The sequence below is a fragment of the Amblyraja radiata genome, chromosome 24 (genome assembly GCF_010909765.2).
Source record: "Amblyraja radiata isolate CabotCenter1 chromosome 24, sAmbRad1.1.pri, whole genome shotgun sequence".
Lineage (NCBI taxonomy): Eukaryota > Metazoa > Chordata > Chondrichthyes > Rajiformes > Rajidae > Amblyraja > Amblyraja radiata.
The window spans coordinates 31231952-31255335 of record NC_045979.1 but is presented as its reverse complement, the minus strand read 5'-3'; the positions used below and the strand labels follow the sequence as shown (position 1 = coordinate 31255335).

The 23384-nt window shown below is 46.2% G+C and overlaps 1 protein-coding gene and 1 long non-coding RNA gene across 2 annotated transcripts in view; one reads left to right on the top strand and one right to left on the bottom strand.

Moving 5' to 3' along the window:
* Positions 1-23384, top strand: part of cntn2 (contactin 2) — a 114168-nt gene that overhangs the window by 54124 nt on the left and 36660 nt on the right. The window contains exons 5-7 of the mRNA XM_033042824.1: positions 3013-3108; positions 5985-6194; positions 17416-17518. Coding sequence (XP_032898715.1) covers positions 3013-3108; positions 5985-6194; positions 17416-17518 — 409 coding nt within the window. The remainder of the gene's footprint in view (positions 1-3012; positions 3109-5984; positions 6195-17415; positions 17519-23384) is intronic.
* Positions 15116-22278, bottom strand: LOC116986974. The gene is made up of 3 exons (XR_004415607.1): positions 22268-22278; positions 20933-20936; positions 15116-15157 (listed from the first exon to the last, which is right to left on the bottom strand). It is a non-coding gene; the product is annotated as an uncharacterized LOC116986974 (long non-coding RNA).

The following is a 23384-nucleotide window of genomic DNA, read 5'->3' as shown; positions in this document are numbered from 1 at the left end:
AGGTATGCAAAGAGTGGCCACGTATAATGCACCAACAAAGTTGCAAAGTGTTCCATTTAGTCTCCTAATCTGAGGAAAGACATTCTTGCCATAGAGGGAGTACAGAGAAGGTTCACCAGACTGATTCCTGGGATGGCAGGACTTTCACATGAAGAAAGACTGGATAGACTCGGCTTGTACACGCTAGAATTTAGAAGATTGAGGGGGGATCTTATAGAAACTTACAAAATTCTTAAGGGGTTGGACAGGCTAGATGCAGGAAGATTATTCCTGATGTTGGGGAAGTCCAGAACTAGGGGTCACAGTTTAAGGATAAGGGGGAAGTCTTTTAGGACCGAGATGAGAAAATCATTTTTTACACAGAGAGTGGTGAATCTGTGGAATTCTCTGCCACAGAAGGTAGTTGAGGCCAGTTCATTGGCTATATTTAAGAGGGAGTTAGATGTGGCCCATGTGGCTACATCTAAGGGATCAGGGGGTATGGAGAGAAGGCAGGGATGGGATACTGAGTTGGATGATCAGCCATGATCATATTGAATGGCAGTGCAGGTTCGAAGGGCCGAATGGCCTACTCCTGCACCTATTTTCTATGTTTCTATGTCTCCGATGGTCAGCTGGAAAATAATGCCTCCATCGCAAAGTGACTCCCATGGGTTCAAAGGTCACAACTCACACTCAGAATATTTATAAATAATAAACAGGCAACTCTCCTCCAAGTCTTGGTTGTCTTACACCCTGCCTATTCTGCTAAATTGACATTATTCTTGCTGTTAGCCATTAATATCATAGGAGGTAAAGCATTCCTGGACCAACTGTTTGTAGCAATCTCTGCCATAAGCTGTCTATTTACATGTTTAAGAAGGAACTGCAGATGCTGGAAAATCGAAGGTAGACAAAAATGCTGGAGAAACTCAGCGGGTGAGGCAGCATCTATGGAGCACCAGCATTTTTGTCTCCTGTCTATTTACATGTCCACTTCAACTCCACTAGCTCTACTGTAACCTACTGTGTACGGACAAAATGGCCACTACTCCATAAAATGGCGCCTATTTGTTCTATAGATAGGACGAGCACAGATTTGAGTATTATTGGGAAGCAATATGCTACTGCACCAATTTTTGGCAAGTGGAAAATCTCCTGCAGGACTTGAGAAAGGGCACTGTGTAAAACTTGGCTTCACTTCATCCATCACAACAGGTTGAGAAGGAAATGACTTTGATCTCAATCTGTAAACCTGGCAACTTGTCTTCCTGTCACGATGAGAGGGCCTGACCAGCGACCATCTGTCTCCCTTCTCTCCAACGCCAGCCTTGCCCGTCCCCTCAGGAGCAGTTACATCCCCACCCACACCACCATCCCCAAACCATAACTAATATTTGCGTTAATTAATACTTCTTTAAAATCCTAGAAACAAGGAAATGCAGATGCTGGGTTACTAAAAAAAAAGACACAAAGTGCTGGAGTACCTCAGCAGGTCAGGCAGCATCTCTGGAGAACGTGGATAGTTGGCGTTTCGGGTAGAGACCCTTAGAAACATAGAAACATAGAAAATTGGTGCAGGAGTAGGCCATTCGGCCCTTCGAGCCTGCACTGCCATTCAATATGATCATGGCTTATCATCCAACTCAGTATCCTGTACCTGCCTTCTCTCCATACCCCCTGATCCCTTTAGCCACAAGGGCCACATCTAACTCCCTCTTAAATATAGCCAATGAACTGGCCTCAACTACCTTCTGTGGCAGAGAATTCCAGAGATTCACCACTCTCTGTGTGAAAAATGTTTTCCTCATCTCGGTCCTAAAAGATTTCCCCCTTATCCTTAAACTGTGACCCCTTGTTCTGGAGACCCTTCTTAAGACCCCAACATTTTAACCAGTCTGAGGAAGGGTCTCGACCCGAAACGTCACCTATCCATCTTCTCCTGAGATGCTGCCTGACCCGCTGAGTTACTCCAGCACGTTGTGGCTTTCTTCTTTAAGATTGCTACATTTTAGAATGTGTTGCAGCCAAGATTCCAGCATCTGCAGTACCTTGTGCCTAAAACTACAAAGCTGGAGTAACTCAGCGGGGCAGGCAGCATCTCTGGAGAGAAGGAATGGGCGATGTTTCAGGTCGAGACCCTTCTTCAGACAAGTTCTGTCCTGGAGCTGGGATTACACCCAACAACCTTTCTGTTGAGCAATATAGGAGAGAGAGCAACAAAGACCCAACACATATCAGTCACCACTAAGTGTGTAGGAAAGAACTTCAGTTGCTGGTTTAAATCGAAGATAGACACAAAATGCTGGAGTAACTCAGCGGGACAGGCAGCATCTCTGGAGAGAAGGAATGGGTGACGTTTCGGGTCGAGTCTGAAGAAGGGTCTCGACCCGAAACGCCACCCATTCCTGCTCTCCAGAGATGCTGCCTGTCCCGCTGAGTTACTCCAGCACTTTGTGTCTACCTTCCAAATGGATCTCTTCAGTCACCGTAGAACCATAGAGAATGGAGGAGATGGAAACGGACACAAAGTGCTGGAGTAACTCAGCGGGTCAGGCAGCATCTCTGGAGAACATGGGTAGGCAACGTTTCGGCTCGAGACCCTTCTTCAGATTTGTGTCCAAGTCATCCTTGACCCTGAAGAGTCTGCGTCGATTTCATGATAATTCCATGATACGATCGAATGTGAACAGCATCATTGAAACTTCTCATTGACCCATGCTAAAACTGACATGCTTATGTTATTTTTTAAGAAGGAACTGCAGATGCTGGAAAAATGGAAGGTAGACAAAAAATGCTGGAGAAACTCAGCGGGTGAGGCAGCATCTATGGAGCGAAGGAATAGGCGACGTTTCGGGTCTAGACTGATGTCGGGGGGGGGGAGGGGGTAAGAAAGGAAGAGGTGGAGACAGTAGGACTAGTGGGAGAACTGGGAAGGGGGAGGGGAAGGAGGGGGAAAGCAAGAGAAGTCCATGTTGATACGGCTGAGGTGTAAACTACCTGTTTGTCTACCGATGCTTTTGTTGTTGACAGATCTTTCGCAGTTTTCCACAGAGGACCGGGAGACAGTAAAGATAGTGGAAGGAACCGGGGTGATCGTGTCATGTAACCCACCCCCACATTACCCAGGTGATCACCGCACAAACTTAACTCCTTTCCTTCCGATGCTTCCTTGTATAACTTGTGTGTGTGTGTGTGTGTGGCCAGTCAAACCCATGAAGTTCCATGTGTTCAAGAAGGAACTGCAGATGCTGGAAGATCGAAGGTACACAAAAATGCTGGAGAAACTCAGCGGGTGCAGCAGCATCTATGGAGCGAAGGAAATAGGCAACGTTCCGGACCGAAACCCTTCTTCAGACTGAAGTTCCATTGCTGGTCTCTTCCAAGCCACAGTCTCAAGTAGACATGCAGAGCGTCAGAGACCAAGGGCTTGCTCCTGAGGGTGCTGTCCGTACAGAGTTTGTACGTTCTCCCCGTGACCGCGTTGGTTTCCCCCCCCCCCCTGGTGCTCCAGTTTCCTCCCACACTCCAACCAATATCATCAAAGACACCACCCACCCAGCACACAAACTGTTCACCCTCCTACCATCCGGCAAGCCCTACCGCAGCATGCGGAGCAAAACCTCCAGATTCAAAAACAGCTTTGTCCCTCAGGCCATCAGACTACTCAACACACTCAAGAAAATTCCATGAACATTACACAAACAAAGACCAACTGACTGTCAAAATAACTTTAACTCAATGTCTGCAGGATGCTATTTGCCTTTTCTATATTGCACCTTTTATTATTGCACCTTAATAACATACCTCAAAATTTTACTACACTCTGGCACACTGTGAATATATTATATAATGTATATGTCCATTGTCTATCTTTATTGGTATATAGTCTGTCTGTGTTATAAATATTACTTGCACATTTGGAGTATGGGGAAACGCAATTTCAATCCTCTGTGTAACTACTTGTTGCATTATTTGAATTGACAATAAAGTTTACTTTGAACTAAAGACGCGCAGGTCTGTGCAGGGAGGAACGGCAGATAAACCATAGACAGACACAAAAGGCTGGAGTAACTCAGCGGGTCAGGCAGCATCTCTGGAGTTGACATCTCCAGACATGCTGCCTGGCCCACGGAGTTACTCTGGCCTATTGTATCTGTCCTCAGGATTGTAGGGCAATTGGCTTCTGTAAATTATCCCTGTTTCCTTGCTGGATCTCTAACATCTAAAGTCTAGAGGGCGGCACGGTGGCGCAGCAGTAGAGCTACTGCCTTACAGCGCCAGAGGCCCAGGTTCGATCCTAACTACGGGTGATAGGCTCTATGGAGTTTGTACGTTCTCCCCGTGACCTGCACGGGAATAAATTGGTATAACATGTAAAAAATTGGCCCTAGTGTGTATAGGGCAGTGTTAATGTGCAGGGATCGCGGGTCAGTACGGACTCGACGGGCCGAAGGGCCTGTTTCTGCGCTGTATCTCTAAACTAAACTGAACTACATTAAAGGTACACAAAATTGCTGGGGAAACTCAGCGGGTGCAGCAGCATCTATGGAGCGAAGGAAATAGGCGACGTTTCGGCCCGAAACGTCGCCTATTTCCTTCGCTCCATAGATGCTGCTGCACCCGCTGAGTTTCCCCAGCAATTTTGTGTACCTTCGATATTCCAGCATCTGCAGTTCCCTTTTGAACTACATTAAAGATCGGTGCCCCTTCTGTATATATTTAGGCCGCACTGTGTTGGCGGGCACGTTCCCTTCACCAAAGCACGGCCAGAAAGATATTAATCACAATATGAATCCGCCCACGCTACGCTGGGGATTGTTCATCTCACCTTATCAGCATCGCGTTCCAATTCTTTCCTCCCCCACACACCAGCTCGAGTGCGTCTCTGCTATTGATCTTCACTGCCCCCAGCGTGCAGCCAAGTTCCACATTCTAACTGTGCACTCAGGATCAGGAGGATTCCTCCGAATTCTCTGTAGGATTTGCAGCAACTATCTGAGATTTGTTGCTCGTAGTTTTGACCAGCCCCACAAGCGTAAACACTCTCTGCACATCTAATCCATCAAAACCCTTCAATATTTTAGAGACATTGGGTCGACCTCCGGCTTTCCCTGCCCTGCAGCTCAGATCCTGGTGTTCTGTGTGTCTCCGTGGCCGTGACTCTCATTGGCCTGTCCCACTTAGGCGACTGCCAGAGACTAGTTTTAATAGAATTCTCCTAAGACAACTCACGACAGCAAAAATTGTCGCCACAGTCCATTGTTGACAACGCCTGATATCTCCTCTGCACTCTCTGCTGAGCTGAACCTTTCAGATTCCAGCAGCAAAACTTATAACCGGTTATTCGATGCAATTGTATAGGGTGGAAGATTGCAACCTTCACGTGTTTCGACGAATGCAATCAACCTGCCGTGCACAATCAAATAAGATCAAACAGAACAAGTTGGCCTACAACTTTAGGCTGTGCACGACATACGCAAGAAGAAGAAGATGCAATTCTCTCGTGGCTTACTCGTGTGCGTAAACCACGAGAGGGATACATATAAAACAATGTGGCGTAGTGGTAGGGTCGCTGCCTTACAGTGCCAGGGACACGGGTTCGATCCTGACCATGGGTGCTGTCTGTACAGAGTTTGGACAGAGTTTGTACATTCTCCCCTGTGACCTGCATGGGTTTTCTCCGAGATCTTCGGTATCCTCCCACCCTCCAAATACGTACAGGTTTGTAGGCTAATTGGCTTGGTGTAAATGTAAAATTGTCCCTAGTGTGTGTGGGATAGTGTTCGTGTGCGGGGATCACTGGTCGGTGCGGGCTCGGTGGGCCAAAGGGTCTGTTTCCGCGCTGTATCTCTTAACTTAATGTCTTTTATGCCTTTGGAATCTTGCTATAAATGATGGTCACCAACTCTAAACTAAACTAAACTAAAATTAAACTTTCTTATAATTTGCCTGAAGTGCGGTCAGACGATTAATTTATCTTCTTATGTTACTTTGCACTGCAGTTCCAGCCTATCGTTGGTTTATCGATGAAATCCCAAACTTCATTGCACCCGATGAACGTCACTTCATCTCACAAGTTACAGGGAACCTGTACATTGCCAAAGCCAAGACGTCAGACACAGGGACCCATTCCTGTTACCTCACCAGCCACATTGACTATGCTACCACCAGCGTCTTCAGCAAGCCCATTCCTTTGATCGTACAACCTGTGGGTGAGTAGCCATCAACTCCGTTACATCAGTTCTGCACACGTGGGGCGTCTGAAACCTACAAAATTTCTTAAGGGGTTGGACAGGCTAGATGTAGGAAGATTATTCCCGATGTTGGGGAAGTCCAGAACAAGCAGTCACAGTTTAAGGATAAGAGGGAAGTATTTTAGGACCGAGATGAGAAAATCGTTTTTTAGTGGTGAATCTGTGGAATTCTCTGCCACAGAAGGTAGTTGAGGCCAGTTCATTGGCTATATTTAAGAGGGAGTTAGATGTGGCCCTTGTGGCTAAAGGGATCAGGGGGTATGGAGAGAAGGCAGGTATGGGATACTGAGTTGGATGATCAGCCATGATCTATTGAATGGCGGTGCAGGCTCGAAGGGCCGAATGGCCTACTCCTGCACCTATTTTCTATGTTTCTATGTTTCTATGTCACGGTGGCCCAGCGGTAGAGTTGCTAGCTCGCAGCGCCAGAGGCCCGGGTTCAATCCAGGCTACAGGTGCTTGTCTGCATGGAGTTTGCACGTTCTCCATGTAGAAAGTAGTTGAGGAGGAATTTCTTTAGCCAGAGGGTGGTGAGTCTGTGGAATTCATTGCCACAGACGGCTGTGGAGGCCAAGTCAATGGATATTTTTAAGGCAGAGATTAACAGATTCTTCATTAGTGCGGGTATCAGGGGTGATGGGGAGAAGGCAGGAGAATGGAGTTGAGAGGGAGAGATAGATCAGCCATGATTGTATGGCGGAATAGATTTGATGGACCGAATGGGTAATTTTGCTCCCACAATGTATGAACTTATGAACCACCGTGTGCTCCGGTTTCCTCCCACACTCCAAAGATGTACAGGTTTGTAGGTCAATTGGCTTCAGTAAAGCTCGTAAATTATCCCTCGTGTGTAGGATAGTTCTAGTGTATGGGGGTCGCTGGTCGGCACGGACTCGGTGGGCCGAAGGGCCTGTTTCCGCACTGTATGTCTAAACTAAATTAAACTAAAGTGACAGTGGTTTCCTCTTGATCTTGATCTGTGGGAAAGTCCAAGTTTAAAACATGTTGAGTTCCAAAGAGTGAACTTAAAATAGATATTTGTTTTGGAAGGAAGATGGAGGATTATATGCGGTCAAACTGAGTGGCGGGATAGGATTAAGGGGCTGAATGGTTTCCACCTTCATCTCAAGAGTGTTAGACTTCAAACTGAAAACCCAAAGTTGAAAAGTAGGAAAAAGGAACTGCAGATGCTGGTTTAGACAAAAGGAGACAAAGTGCTGGAGTAACTCAGCAGGGCAGGCAGCATCTTTGTAGAACGTGGATAGGTGACGTTTTGTGTCGGGACTTCTTCCTTTTTCCCTTATTTTGACCTTTTATCCCTTACTTGGGAGTGAGAACGTTGGCGACCCTAGCCTTGCATGTAATTGTTTCTGCAATGATCTTCATCTCTCAGCTTTCCACCCTCGTGTGTGTGAGGAAGGAGAGAGAGGGGGGAGGGGGGGGGGCAGAAAGAGGGAGAGAAAAAGAGAAAGGGGAAGAAAGAGGGCGACAGGAAGAGCTAGCGTGGGAAAGGAAGACAGGATGAGGAAGAAGAGGAGGAGAGAAAAAGGGAGAGAGAGAGCGAGAGAGAGTGGTAGAAAAAAGAGAGAGGAAGAGACAGGGAGAGGGGGGTTGGGAGAGAAGGGGGTTGAAGAAGGGAGGGAGGGATGCAGGGGAGGGAAAGATAGACAGACAGACAGAGAGAGAGAGAGAGAGAGAGAGAGAGAGAGATAGATGATAGATATGATGATGATGTGGATGATGATGGATGGATGATGGATGGTGGATGATGGATGGATAGTAGATCGATAGATAGATAGATAGATAATGTGATAGATCTATAGATCGATAGACAGACAGAGAGAGCGAGAGAGAGAGAGGCGCGATCGAGGAGAGCAGGGAGCGAGAGCAGCGAGAGAGCTAGCGCGATAGAGAGAGAGAGCAGACGAGAGAGAGCGAGACGCGACTCGAGATAGCGACTCTCCGCTCTCTCGATCGCTCATAGCCCGATACCAGAGACCCAGAGCCATAGCGACGAGAGGCGAGAAGCAGAGCGAGAGCGCTCGCGAGAGCGCCGATCTTGGCGATCGCTAGATAATACTGATAGATAGATAGATAGATAGATAGATAGATAGATAGATAGATAGAGAGATAGACAGATAGAGAGAGACTTGGCAGCTGAATTTCCTCCGTTACTGCAGCGAGTATACAAACACACTTGATTGTCAGTTATCCTGAGGTTGTGAAAGATGAGAGTACCTTTTCCTTTATAAACACACATGTAAGCACACGCACAAATTAAAGATCGTGCCACATTAATACTATCAGTGTAGTAATAATGACTACTTTAGGGCGATCCCGAGAAACTATGCAGGATAAACATCATGAGAGGAATACAGTGAAAGAAATAGCGAAAAAAATAATAATACGCCACAACCAAGAAGCAGACACACGGTGTTGATGGGATTAGTGATGCTGGTTAATTAAACAGATGGAACATAAAATCTCTAAAAGACGCCAGACATCAAAAATATGGCAGATGCTAATATTATGCCCCATCTGCTGAGGGTTCCTTTACCCATTTTGTCTTCAATGTACTAAGTGGTGCAGAGTTGATATATACGAGGGATATTTTGAGACGTGTGAGCAGAGGTTTCATTGCATGGCTTTTTGAATGAGGGGTTGAGGATCGGATGGAAATGGTACGTGATAATCCGTACCTCAGCTCACAATCAGTTCAGAGCTCCGTGCTGATCTGTGCCGGCTGTCTTACGGAATTACTCATAAGAAAACCATCACAACATGATATGTAAACAAGAGTTAGTCAATGCCCAGTGAGTGTTGCCAAGGCTTCAGCTGTGGTGCTGTTTGTTTGCATGTTAGTTAAGGGCCTGGCCCACGAGCATGTGACTCCATGCGGCAAGCGCGACCTAACGTGGTCGCTTGAGCCGTACGGCCTCGCGGGGCCGGTCCCACTTCGATCGCCGGAGCCGTATGGAGTTGTGCGGAGCTGGTCTCGACATCGAGTGGGGCTCTGAAAAACTGACACTGTTCAAAAATTCCGCGCGGCAACGGCCTGCCGGCCCGCAGCCACATTGAGGCCGTAGGCGCCGCCTCGACGGGCGTACGCAGCGTCTTGACGCCGCACGCAGCGCCTTGACGGCGTACGCCTAGCGCGAACTTCCCGCGGACTTCGCTCGAACTTCACGTCAACTCGTACGGGATCACTCGACCTCCGCGTGGCCCCCGCTTCCGGTTTGGTCGCGCTCGCCGCATGCAGTCGCATGCTCGTGGGACAGGCCCTTTAGGGTGGCATGGTGGCGCAGCGGTAGAGTTGCTGCCTTGCAGCGCCAGAGACCCGGGTTCGATTCTAACTACGGGTGCTGTCTTTACAGAGTTTGTACGCTCTCCCCGTGACCCGCGTGGGTTTTCCACAAGATCTCCGGATTCTTCCCACACTCCAACGACGTACAGGTTTGCAGGTTAATTTGCTTTGGCAAAAATTACAAATTGTCCCAAATTGTGTGTAGGATAGTGTTGGTGTGTGGGAATCGCTGGTCGGTGCGGACATGGTGGGGCCGAAGGGCCTGTTTTCGCGCTGCATCTCTAACACTAGTACTAAAATCAAGATAATGATCGGGGTTTTCAAGATCAAAATTAATCCACAATATCCACATTCTGGAATCTGCCCAGACTAATGCCCCTGTCCCACTTAGGAAACCTGAACAGAAACCTCTGGAGACTTTGCGCCCCACCCAAGGTTTCCGTGCGGTTCCTGGAGGTTCCCGGAGGTTTTTGCCAGTCTCCCTACCTGCTTCCACTACCTGCAACCTCCGGCAACCACCTGCAACCTCCGGGAACCGCACGGAAACCTTGGGTGGGGCGCAAAGTCTCCAGAGGTTTCCGTTCAGGTTTCCTAAGTGGGACAGGGGCATTACACAGAATCCTGGGATGTACTCGCATGAGAGTTGTAATCCTAGGCCAAGGTTGAGTTTCACTTGTAATGACACAAATGAGATGAAATCAAGGGCAGCACATTGGCGCAGCGGTAGAGTTGCTGCCTTACAGCGCCAGAGACCCAGGTTCGATCCCGACTACAGGTGCTGTCTGTACGGAGTTTGCACGTACTCCCCGTGACCTGCGTGGGTTTTCTCCGGGTGCTCCGGTTTCCCCCCACACTCCAAGCACGTACACGTACAAGTGTGTAGGATAGCGCTAGTGTGCGGGGATCGCTGGTCGGCGCGGACGCGGTGGGCAGAAGGGCCTGTTTACGTGCGTGCGTGCGTTCGTTCGCCCATGTGTCAGATGATGTAGCTCGCTGTTGGCTTCTGTCGTCGTCCAACACGCTGACAGAATTGACGCCCGACGTGTCACGGAGCGCATCGCGGCGTCGCTCCCCGGGATCGCCACGAGGAAGATCTGTCATGCTCCCGTGAATTGCGTGCTGTATTTCTGAAACTAAAGCTAAGATAATGATCGGTTTTGAAGATCGAAATAATCCACAATAGCCACGTTTGCCCAGACTTACTCAAAATCCTGGGACGTGATATTGGCCCTGGGTCAAGGATGAATTTCACTTGTAATGATATGTCTGAGATGCCAGCCAACCACTTCAGAGTTATTTCAGTTACAGTCAATGTCTCTGTAATGTGTGGGAAATAATGGATCTGAAATATTTTGTAATTCTACCATGCTCATTGAAATCGATCGATTAGTAAATCAATATCTCCACACAATCATTAGTGTGATGCAAGTCACTCATTTGTATGTTTCCAGCAAACTGTGATTGCACTTCTATCTGGCATTGGTAACATAAAGCTATATTTATAACTATTTGCATTCTGCAATGTATTGTTGCTATCTGAAGCGTTGCCTTGTTATTAGCCAGATAATTGGCATTATAAGTGATATTGTGCCCGTTAAATAACCACAGGCCTATTGTCAGCAGTTACATCAGATAACTTGTGTAATAAGAATCTATCAATTCAGCCAAATATTGCCACGATCGATGCATAAACCTCTCAATTATTTTTATTGCCATGTTCAAATCAGAAAGATGGTACAAAACAAACCTATCAAATTTCTCGTCAGTTTAGTTTGGTTTAGTTTAGTTTTGAGATACAGAGCCCCCCCCCCCCCCCCCCCCCCATCCTATTAAACTTCAGCGAGTATAGGCCCAGAGCCGTCAAATGCTCGTCATATGTTAACTCAATCATCCCCGGGATCATTCTCGTAAACCTCCTCTGGACCCTCTCTAATGCCAGCACATCCTTCCTTCCTCGGATACGGGGCCCAAAACTGCTCACAATACTCCAATAGCGGTCTGGAGTAGGGCTGATCTTCGACTCCATTTCCCTGTCCAGCCCTTATAACCCTTGATCCCCTGAAGATTTACTTGAGGCTTTAGGGATGCGGCGTGGAAAAGGGCCTGAATTCTCTCCCACATTCCGAAGACGTGCAGGTTTGTAAGTTAATTGGCTTCCACGAATTTCCCCCAGCGTGCAAGATGTGAAACTGGGACAACAGGTGATCGTTGGTCGACATGGACTCGCTGGGCCGAACGGCCTGTTTCAGTGCTGTATCTCTAAACTAACCTGCCTGAGTTCAGAGAGAAGCAGCAACGTGTACGATCGGACAACCATCAGATATTGAACTTATTGATCCAGAAAGAAAAGCCTGGATGAGTACGACGGAACTGCAGATGCTGGTTTAAACCGAAGATAGACACAAAAAGCCAGAGTAACTCAACTGGTCCGACAGAATCTCTGGAGAAAAGGAATAGGTGATGCTTCGAGTCGAGACCCTTGTTTGGACTGAGAGTCAGGGGAAAGGTAAACAAGATATATCGACGGTGATGTGGAGAGCTCTTAAACAAATGAACGAATGGTATGCGAAAAAGTGACGATGAGAAAGGAAACAGACCATTGTTAGCTGTGGGCTCGGTGAAAAGTTACATGCAATGAGACTCAACAAGATGACTTTGAAGCTAGTACAACGACTTGGGTTGGGGAGGGACGGAGGGTGAGGGGATGCAAGGGTTACTGGAAGTTAGGGAAATCAATATACCCACTGAGTTGTAAGCTTGGAAGGTTGAAAGACTGTAGCTAGTCTAGTATGGACTTTTGTTAGTACCAGTGTCAGAGCTTATGGGGAGAAGGCAGGAGAATGGAGTTAGGAGGGAGAGATAGATCAGCCATGATTGAATGACAGAGAAGACTAGATGGGCCGAATGGCCTAATTCCATTCCTATCACATATGACATTATGACTCCACTCTGCAATGAAAATGCTCAAACCCTTCACATTTTTTAAGTAATTTATAACATTGGAAATACAAGTTGTTATAGACCATCGAACAGGATGACAGATGGCACAATGGGCTAAGTGTTCGGCTGGCAACCGGAAGGTAGCCGGTTCGAATCCCGCTTGGAGTGCATACTGTCGTTGTGTCCTTGGGCAAGACACTTCACCCACCTTTGCCTGTGTGTGAATGTGTGTGAGTGACTGGTGGTGGTCGGAGGGGCCGTAGGCGCAGATTGGCAGCCACGCTTCCGTCAGTCTGCCCCAGGGCAGCTGTGGCTACAGAAGTAGCTTACCACCCCCGAGTGTGACTGAGGAGTGATTGAATAATGCGATGTAAAGTGCCTTGAGTATTAGAAAGGCGCTATATAAATCCCATCCATTATTATTATTTATTATCGAACACCCTGAATAGCTTCACCATTCATTAAGATGAAACTGTTATTTTACCATATGTGTATGTAATAATAATAATAATAATAAATTTTATTTTTATAGCGCTTTTCTAAGACTCAAAGTCGCTTTACAATAGTAACAGACAATAGCAAACGGAGAAGCGGCGAACAAACAGCGCCAGCGTCCTCTCCGTGCAGCACATAAAGAAAGAATACAGACATAACAATAAAAGACATTTAATCGGAATAACATAAAATCGGAATATAACAAATAATAAAGACATCACAGAGACACAAATTAAAAACAGAATTCAATCCAAAAACAGAAAATCAAAAACACAGTGTGAAGAGGGAGCAGCGGCAACCAATTCGTGCCAGCGTCCACTCTCCCTTCACGGCAGCCATCTTGGACACAGACCTACAGGACTACAGTTAGACAAAAAAAAAAATCATCCCCCCACAGTGGGTAGTATGTGTTACAATACTTGTACTAACTCCATATCCCTTGAGTCCTTCAACATTCAAAAAATTATCAGTCTCCGCATTGAATATCCTCGACTGAATCTTAGAAAACATCACGTGTAGAAATTTCAGAAGGTTCGGCATTCTCGAGTTTAAAGATTTTTCCTCTCATTACAATCCTGTTTCCATGCTGTATTTTTCATTCAATCTATAATTCTTATGACAAGCGGGTTTGTAGATTAATTGCCTTCTGTAAATTGCCCCTAGTGTGTAGGGAGTGGATGTGGAATTGGGAATGACATAGAACCAGTGTGAACGGGTGATCAATAACCAGTGAGGACTCGATGGGCCGAAGGGCCTGTTTCCAAGGTGCATATTTCAATCAATTCAACTCGTCGCCACTTAAATTTAAGCAGCCTGGTATCAGATTAAACTAAATCACTTTCAATCATTGTAGAAAATTGTATCGTATCAGGATAATTGTATTTATTAATTCATGGGATGTGCACATCCTTAGCAAGATCAGCATTTTATGTCCTTCCATAATTTCCCCGGAGAAGATTGTGCTGATGTATCCACTTGTCCTGCTGCTGTCTGCTAGGCTGTTCGGTGTGTTATTCGTGCGATTTACCTGGATCTTGACCAGGTAATATACATCCAGGCCAGGATGGTATGTGTAACGTTGAGGCAATCCTGGAGGTCATGCTTTCTGAATACTCCTCCTTCTCTTCAGTTTCAATTTAGTTTATAGTCACGTGTACCGAGGTACAGTGAAAAGCTTTTGTTGCGTGCTAACCAGTCAGCGGAAGGGTTTCGGCCCGAAACGTCGCCTATTTCCTTCGCTCCATAGATGCTGCTGCTGCACCCGCTGAGTTTCCCCAGCAATTTTGTGTACCAGCGGAAAGACAATACTTGATTACAATTCATGGAGCTGTCCCACTGTACGAGCTAATTCAAGAGCTCTCCCGAGTTTAAAAATAAATCAAACTCGTGGGAAGTACGTAGAATGTACGTAGCGGGTACGTCGGAGCTCGGGACGTCTCTTAGCGGCTCGTAACGCTAACGGCAGGTACTCGGGAAACGCGGTAAGCTCGTGAAGATTTTTCAACTTGTTGCAAAATGTCCACGAGAGCCCCGAGTACCTACGAGCGGCCATTACCGTATTTCTCAGAGTTCGAATCAGGGTAAACTCGGGAGAGCTCTTGAATTAGCTCGTACAGTGGGACAGCCCCATTACAATGTACAGATACGTGATAAAGGGCCCGTTCCACTTTCCAGAGTCCTCTGCCGAGTTGAAAGGACCTTAAAAAAAAAAAATCAAGATTTTAGTGATATATGAACTCCTCCTCACGACTATCTTTTTACTCGTGGACTTTTTTGTCATGCTGGAAAAAACGTCCCGACTTACCTGATGCCCCGAGTACCTACGGATGCATAACGAGCCGCTACGAAATATCTACGGCCTCCTACGGACTCGCTACGGACATTCTCCGAGTTTGAATCAAGAGGAAAACTCGGGAGAATTTGTGAGTAAATCGGGAAAGTGGGACAGGCCCTTTAAGGAATAACTTTTAGTGCAAGTAAAGTCCGATCAAAGACTTATGCTGGAGTCCTGTATGGAAGTATGGTCCTGTCAAAGATTATCCTCCTCATTGCATCTTGCAGATGGTACAAAATGCAGCAACATTGCATTAAGGAACTGGTATCAAGCTGGGAGTGCTGGAGTAACTCAGCGGGTCAGGCAGCATCTCTGGAGAACATGGATCGATGACGTTTTGCGTCGGGACTCATCTTCAGTATCAAACTTAGTTTAAGAAATAACTGCAGATGCTAATAAAATCAAAGGTTGACACAAAATGCTGGAGTAACAGCGGGTGAGGCAGCATCTATGGTGAGAAAGAATGGGCGACGTTTCAGGTCTGAAGAAGGGTATCAACCTGATCGTCACCCATTCCTTCTCTCCAGAGATGCTGCCTCACCCGCTGAGTTGTTCCAGCATTTTGTGTCCACCTTCAAACTTAGGTTAGTTTAGTTTAGAGATACAGAGTGAAAACAGGCCCTTCGGCCCACCGAGTCCGCGCCGCCCAAACAATCCCTGCACACTGACACTACCCTACACACACTAGGGACAATTTACAATTTATACTAAGCCAACTAACCTCCAAACCTGTGCGTCTTTGTAATGTGGGAGGAAACCGCTGTCCCCGGAGAAAACACAAGCAGGTCACGGAGAGAACGTACAGACTCGGTTCAGACAAGCACGCCTAGTCAGGAATGAACGCGAGTCTCTGGCGCTGTAAGGCAGCAACTCTGCCGCTGCTGCTCCTGTCGGTGATGTCCACATCCCAAAAAGATGGACAAATGTTGAATAAATATTCCATTCCTGCAATAACACCAGTTGGGATCTTATTGAAACATATAAGATTATTAAGGGATTGGACACACTAGAGGCAGGAAATTATGTCAGCAGACCACCTAACATTAACTTGTCAGCCATTCTGAAGGTCAAGTAATGGAAGAGCAGGGATGTTACATATGGGTGAGCATTAACTGCTGTAAGGGTAAACGGAACCTGGCTTTTCAATTAACCTCACTCCCGATGACCAAAGATAGACACAAAAAGCTGGAGTAACTCAGTGGGACAGGCAGCATCTCTGGAGAGAAGGAATGGGTGACGTTTCTGGTTAAGACCCTTCTTCATCCATTCCTTCTCTCCAGAGATGCTGCCTGACCCATTGAGTTACTCCAGCTTTTTGGGCCTATCCTTAGTCAGCATCTGCAGTTCCTTCCTACACAAGTGATGGGTTGATACAGGTGAAGGGGCTTTTTGAATGGCACATGGGTCCCGAACTGAAAGCAATCTGAAGAAGGATCCCAATCAGAAACATCACCTATCCATGTTCTCCAGAAATGCTGCCTGACCCGCTGAGTTACTCCTGCACTTTGTGCCTTTTTCTTTGGAAACCAGCATCTGCAGTTCCTTGTTTCTACCAACAGAGCTCACCTCAACAACTTAAACAACAGCAAGGAACGCTAATTTTAAAAGTTGTCAGTCTGATTCTATTAGATCCACCAAGAATTCTGGAAGATCTGAGGTTGATTTATGTTGGAGCGATTGGGCTTGTATACACTGGAATTTAGGATGAGAAGTGATCTTATTGAAACATATAAGATTATTAAGGGTTGGACACGCTAGAGGCAGGAAACATGTACAGAATGTTGGGGGAGTGCAGAACCAGGGGCCACAGTTTAAAAATAAGGGGTAGGCCATTTTGAACGGATATGAGGAAAAACCTTTTTTCATCAGAGAGTTGTGAATCTGTGGAATTCTTTGCCTCAGAAGGCAGTGGAGACCAATTCTCTGGATGCTTTCAAGCGAGAGTTAGATAGAGCTCTTAAAGATAGCGGAGTCAAGGGATATGGAGAGAAGGCAGGAATGGGGTACAGATTGTGGATGATCAGCCATGATCACAGTGAATGGAGGTGCTGGCTCGAAGGGCCAAATGGCCTACTCCTGCACCTATTGTCCATTGTCATCAATGATGTTTTATCATTAATGTCTTATTATTATTAATGTTTAGTGTTTTCTGAGTCAATCGTAACTGTCACTGTATGCCATGTTGTTACTTATGGGCAGAGCACCAAGGCAAATTCCTTGTATGTGAATACTTGGCCAATAAACTTACTTACTTACTTACTTACATTTCTTAACACAAAGTGCTGGAGGAACTCAGCAGCCAAGAAGTGCTGGAGTAATTCAGCAGGTTATGTTGCATCTCTGGACACCGTTTCGGGTCAGGATCCTTCTTCAGACGGATAATCGGGTTACTCCAGCATTTTGTGCTCCACGCAAGGTTCCAGCACCTGCAGTACCTTGAAGTTGCAGCTCAGGAATAATGTCTACATGGTCTGCATTGAGAGGTGATGGACTGAATCATGGTGAAGCCACTGCATGGACTCAGACTCGATTTTTCCATCACATTTTCAACTGAAATCCTTTGTCGCAGAACTCCGGCTAACTTGTTTCTTTCTTTCCTTTGCCAGGAGATGTTCGGACTCACTCGCCGCATATCCGGGCAAGGTTCCCCTCAGAAACCTACGCCTTAGCTGGGCAATCACTAAACCTGGAGTGTTTCGCCTTTGGAAAGTAAGTGAACATGGTCTTTGTGGACACAAGGAAACGCAGATGCTGATTTAAAAAAAATGATTTGAAATTGTTGGACACAAGGAACTGCAGATGCCTGTTTACAAAAAAAAGACACAAAGTGCTGGAGTATCTCAGCGGGAGAGCCATCGCCTCTGTAGAACATGGATGGAAAAGAACGGTCGCAACCTGAAATGTCACCTGTCTGTGTTCTCCAGGGATGCTGCCCGACCCATTGAGTTACTCCAGCACTTTGTGTCCTTTTGTGTATCAACCAGTATCTGCAGTTCCTTATTTCTACTCTATAAGTGAGCAGTTCTGACAAAAACTGTGAGAACTAGTTATCTGCAGTTGTTGAATTCCATGTCAAGGAACCGCGGGCACTGATTTACAATTGATTTGAAATTGCTCAAATCAGCTCAAATTAAGGAACTGCTGGTTTACAAAGAAAGTGCTGGAGTAACATGCATCTCTTTTTGGAGTTTGAGTATGTTTGAGTTTCGTTTATTGTCATGTGTGCTGAGGATGGAATATGGGCTCCAGACCTGAAACATCGTCTATCCAAGTCCTCCAGAGATGCTGCCTTCCCCCCGCTTTAGTTACTCCAGCATTTTGTGTCCATTTTTTTTTTTGGAACAAGGTTTTTGTTCTCAGACGTAACGATAATTGGATTTGAGAAATAAATTTTATTCAGTTCCTTCGCAAATAGCAGAAGTGGGACTGAACAGCCCAAAAAAACTACAGGTAGAAAAATAGAGTGCTGGAAATACTCATAAAGCTAGGCAACATTTGAGGGGAGAGATAACATTACAGGTCTGGGACAGTTTAGAAAATAACTAAGTTTTGTGTTGCCGAGGAAGGGAGATGGGAGGAATAAGAACAAAAAACAGAAACAGCTGGAAGAACTCCAAAGGTCAAGCAAATCTGTGGATAGACGAACAGTCGGCGTTTCGCTGTTTGTGACCCTTCATCAGAACTGTAAATGACTGATATTTTAGTTTTAGAGATACAGCACGGAAGCAGGCCCTTCAGCCCACCGGGTCCGCGCCGACCAGCGATCCCCGCACATTAACACCATCCTACACCCACCAGGGACAATTTCTACATTTACCAAGCCAATTAACCTACATACCTGCACGTCTTTGGCGTCTGGGAGGAAACCGAAGCTCTCGGAGAAAACCCACGCAGGTCACGGGGAGAACGTACAAACTCCGTACAGACAGCGCCCGTTGTCGGGATCGAACTCGGGTCGCTGTAAGGCAGCAACTCCACCGCTGCGCCACCGTGACCGCTCTATCAATGTTATCAATGTTATGCGTTTATACCAGGGCATCTTAGGCAGCGTGGCCAGGTTTAGCCAAAGGACCTGATTCCATGCTGCATGACTCTATAACAGCATAAAAAAAACACGGTGCTAGAGTAACTCAGTAAGTCAGGCAGCATCTATGGAGAACATGGATAGGTGACGTTTCGGGTCAAGAACCTTCTTCAGTTTCATTAATACCCTTCTTAAGCGGTAGAGTTGCTGCCTTACAGCGCCAGAGACCCAGGTTCGTTCCCGACTACGGGTGCTGTCTGTGTGGAGTTTGTACATTCTCTCTGTGACCACATGGGTTTTCTCCCACACACCACAGATGTACAGGTTTGTAGGTTAATTGGCTTTGTTCCTAATGTGTAGGATAGATAGAACTGGTGTACGGGATGATCGTTGGCCGGCACGGGCTAGGTGGGCCGAACGGCCTGTTTCCATGCTGTATCTGTTCCATGTTCCATGTTGGCCTTCATAACGAGAGGATTTGAGTATAGGAGTAAAGAGGTCCTTCTGCAGTTGTACAGGGCCCTGGTGAGACCACATCTGGAGTAGTGTGTGCAGTTTTGGTCTCCTAATTTGAGGAAGGCCATCTTTGCTATTGAGGCAGTGCACCTGGGATGGCAGGACTGTCATATGAGGAAAGATTGGAAAGACTGGGCTTGTATTCACTGGAATTTAGAAGGATGAGAGGAGATCTTATAGAAACATATAAAATTATAAAAAGACTGGACAAGCTAGATGCAGGGAAATTGTTCCCAATGTTGGGGGAGTCCAGAACCAGGGGCCACAGTCTAAGAATAAAGGGGAGGCCATTTAAAACTGCGATGAGAAGAAACGTTTTCACCCAGAGAGGTGTGAATTTGTGGAATTCTCTGCCATAGAGGGCAGCGGAGGCCAATTCACTGGGTGAATTTAAAAGAGAGTTAGATAGAGCTCTAGGAGCTAGCGGAATCAAGGGATATGAGGAGAAGGCAGGCACGGGTTATTGATTGTGGATGATCAGCCATGATCACAATGAGTGGCGGTGCTGGCTCGAAGGGCCAAATGGCCTCCTCTTGCACCTATTTCCTATGTTTCTATTTCTAAATTACACTAAACTAAAGCCGTGTCTCTGGTACTGTGAGGAAGTAGCTCCACCAGTTGCGGAACTGTGTCGCATTGTTATCAGAGATTCCTCTCCGTTTCATCTAGATTTAAATCTTATTCTGCAATTGTGAGGTGCCTGGAGAAGTGAAAATAAATAAATAGTCACCAGCAAGGGTTACCATGGTAAAGTCTGTGGTGCGATGTTTCCTGATTGAATGGAGTTAAAGGAACGCATTTGGTGCAGAGCTGATAGTTGCTTAATATTCAGCTAGTTCGTGTTATGCCCGCTTTGGGAGGAATTGACATTCAATGCAGTTAGTGGAAAAACTGCATGTTCCTTACTGGTAACAAGATGAAATCTTCTCCGAGTAACTGCTCTTTTTTAATGTTTCTTTTTTTTTATTAAACACTATTTCAAGATTCAAGATTCAAGAGAGTTTATTGTCATGTGTCCCAGATAGGACAATGAAATTCTTGCTTTGCTTCAGCACAACAGAATATAGTTGGCATGAATACAGAACAGATCAGTGTGTTCATATACCATTATATAAATCTATACACACACACACATGAATAAATAAATAGATAAAGTGCAAATAAACAGATAATGGTCTATTAATGTTCAGAGTATGTTTGAGTTGAGTTTAATAGCCTGATGGCTGTGGGGAAGGGCTATTTCTGAACCTGGACGTTGCAGGCTCCTGTACCTTTAATTTCATTCATTGAATACCAGTCAGCTGTGAAAGTTGCACCAAGAAGGCCCTGTTGAAATCTAGATAGATTAAAAAACCTTCAGGAAATGCTAACTAACTTCATAATTCCTGTGCGTGAAGGCATGCCGCCGATAAACTCGTCTCAACGTTATGGGATGCCTCGGTTGGAACGTCCCCTTGCTGCAGTGACAATTGTTTGTGTAGGAAGGAACTGCAGATGCTGGATAGACACAAAAAGCTGGAGGAACTCCACGGGTCAGGCAGCATCTCTGGAGAAAATGGATAGGTGACGTCTCGGGTTGAGACCCTTCTTCAGACCAATAGTCAGGGGAGAGGGAAACCAGATGAAAAGGTACAAAGATCAAGTGAATTCGCTTCATCCATCTGGTCTTTGCAACTTTTCATAGATGCTGCCTGTCCCGCTGAGTCCAGCATTTTGTGTCTTATCTTCAGTGTTAACCAGCAGCTGCGGTTCCTTCCCCCACAAAACACTCTCTGATCTGTTGTACCTTTTCATACCTTTTATCTCAAAAGACAATAGGTGCAGGAGTAGGCCATTCGGCCCTTCGAGCCAGCACCGCCATTCAATGTGAACATGGCTCCCCGACTCTCAGTCTGAAGTAGGGTCTCGATCTGAAACGTCACCCATTCCTTTTCTCCAGAGATGCTGCCTGACCAGATTTACTCCAGCTTTTCGTGCCTACCTTCAGTGATAATTGTTTGCTTTTGTTTATCGACTGCATTCAAATAAAAAAAGCCCATTTGTTTCCCAGCATCACTCCATTCTGAGGTAGCGCACAGGTTAACGTGTTCAAATAAAATACCTTAGTATCTCCCTATTAATACAATTGTCACCCGTTTAATATAATTGAGTTAATGGCTGAGTGGTAATAGCACTCAAAGGAATTTTAATGAAATATGTTAGAGGACTCATTTGCACAGACATTATAGCCCCGGGTGAGAGAGAATCTGCTCTGTTCATGGGAAAAGAAGTGCTTAAAATATCCAGACCTGTTAACACCACAAAGAGGGGAAAGTGTAAGTTGCAACCTCACAGAGTGCACTGATCACATCTGACTCTGCACCATTGGGTTCAACCCTCTCTCCGGAGATCTGAGCACAAAATGCCAGTCGACGTTGCTAGTGCCGACAGGTTCTGTCTTGGTTCAGTTGCCTGATAACAGCTGGGAATAAACTGCTCCTGAATCTGGAGGTTTTCAAGAATGAACTGCAGATGATAAAAAAAATCGAAGGTAGACAAAAGTGCTGGAGTAACTCAGCGGGGTGAGGCAGCACTTCTCCACTATCTCCAGTCTACCCTGAATCTGGAGGTGTAAGTTTTCACACTTGGCTGATGACAGAGGGGAGAAGAGAGAGTGTCATAGAGTCTTAAGGGCCTGTCCCACTTGGCCGTCATTTGAAAATTTTCGGCGACGTGCAACAACCTATGACGGGTGCCGGCAGTCGCCGAAAAAGTCGCGTAAGTGGGACAGGCCCATTAGTGAGAAGAACAAAGATTCAAGAGCAAAATTTGAAGTGCTTGAGCAACTTAGCGGACCAGGCAAAAAATGGATAGGGAACATTTTGGGTCTGGACCCTACTTCAGACTGAACCCCAATCAATCTGATGAAGGTTCCCAACTCCAAACGTCACCTGCCCATTACCTTCCCTGATGCTACAATGCTAGATTACCTCTTGCAATAACACCATTTAAAAAACACCTGAACAGGCACATGGATAAGAAAGGTTTAGAGGTATACTAGACCAAGTGCAGACCCGTTGGGTCTGCTCCCCCAACGCAGCCGTCCGTTCCCTACCTGTAGCTCCCTCGGGAGACGTGGTCCTCCAACTCAAGCTGTTCCCGAACATAAGATTCCAGCACACAGCAGTGCGGCTGTTTTTAAATGGCGTCTTTGAGACGAGAGGCGGGCGCCAGCAGCCGTTATGGTCGCTGGCCAGCAGGACGCGACAAAATGAGTGAGGGGGGGGGGGAGAAGAGTTTTATTAAAAAATGTGTACATAAACACGACGAAATTTAATGAGGAGTGGATACTTGGAATGAAAAGTGAAATCTCTACCGAAATGGGGGGAAATCTCGGCGTTTCTGGGTCTGGTGTTGGCGTAGCAACGAATCAAAGGCTGGCACCCACAAGTCAGGCAGAAACACACACACACACACACAGCCAGCCAGCCAGCCACAGAGTTTTAATATTATAATAGATATAATAGATAATAAATGGGCCAAACATGGGCAAATGGGACTAGGTTGGATGACATGGATGAGTTGGGCCGAAGGGCCTGTTGCCGTGCTGTGTGACTCTATAACTCTAATTTGCCTAATTGACTACATTCCTGGATTGGCTCAATTGCCTGTCAAATGCCTTTGGACTCTCTTGGTTTGTGTAAAGGGAATATAGAAATGCAAGTCGTGTAAGAAGGAACTGCAGATGCTGGTTTACACCAGAGATACACCAAGTTGCTGGAGTAACTCAACGGGTCAGGCAGCATCTCTGGAGAAAAGGAATAGGTGACGTTTCGAGTCGAGACCCTTCATCAGACTAAGAAAATTGTAATTTAAAGAAAGGACTGCAGATGCTGGAAAAATCAACGGTAGACAAAAATGCTGGAGAAACTCAGCGGGTGAGGCAGCATCTATGGAGCGAAGGAATAAGTGACGTTTTGGGTTCCTTCGCTCCATAGATGCTGCCTCACCCGCTGAGTTTCTCCAGCATTTTTGTCCACCTAAGAATATCGTAAG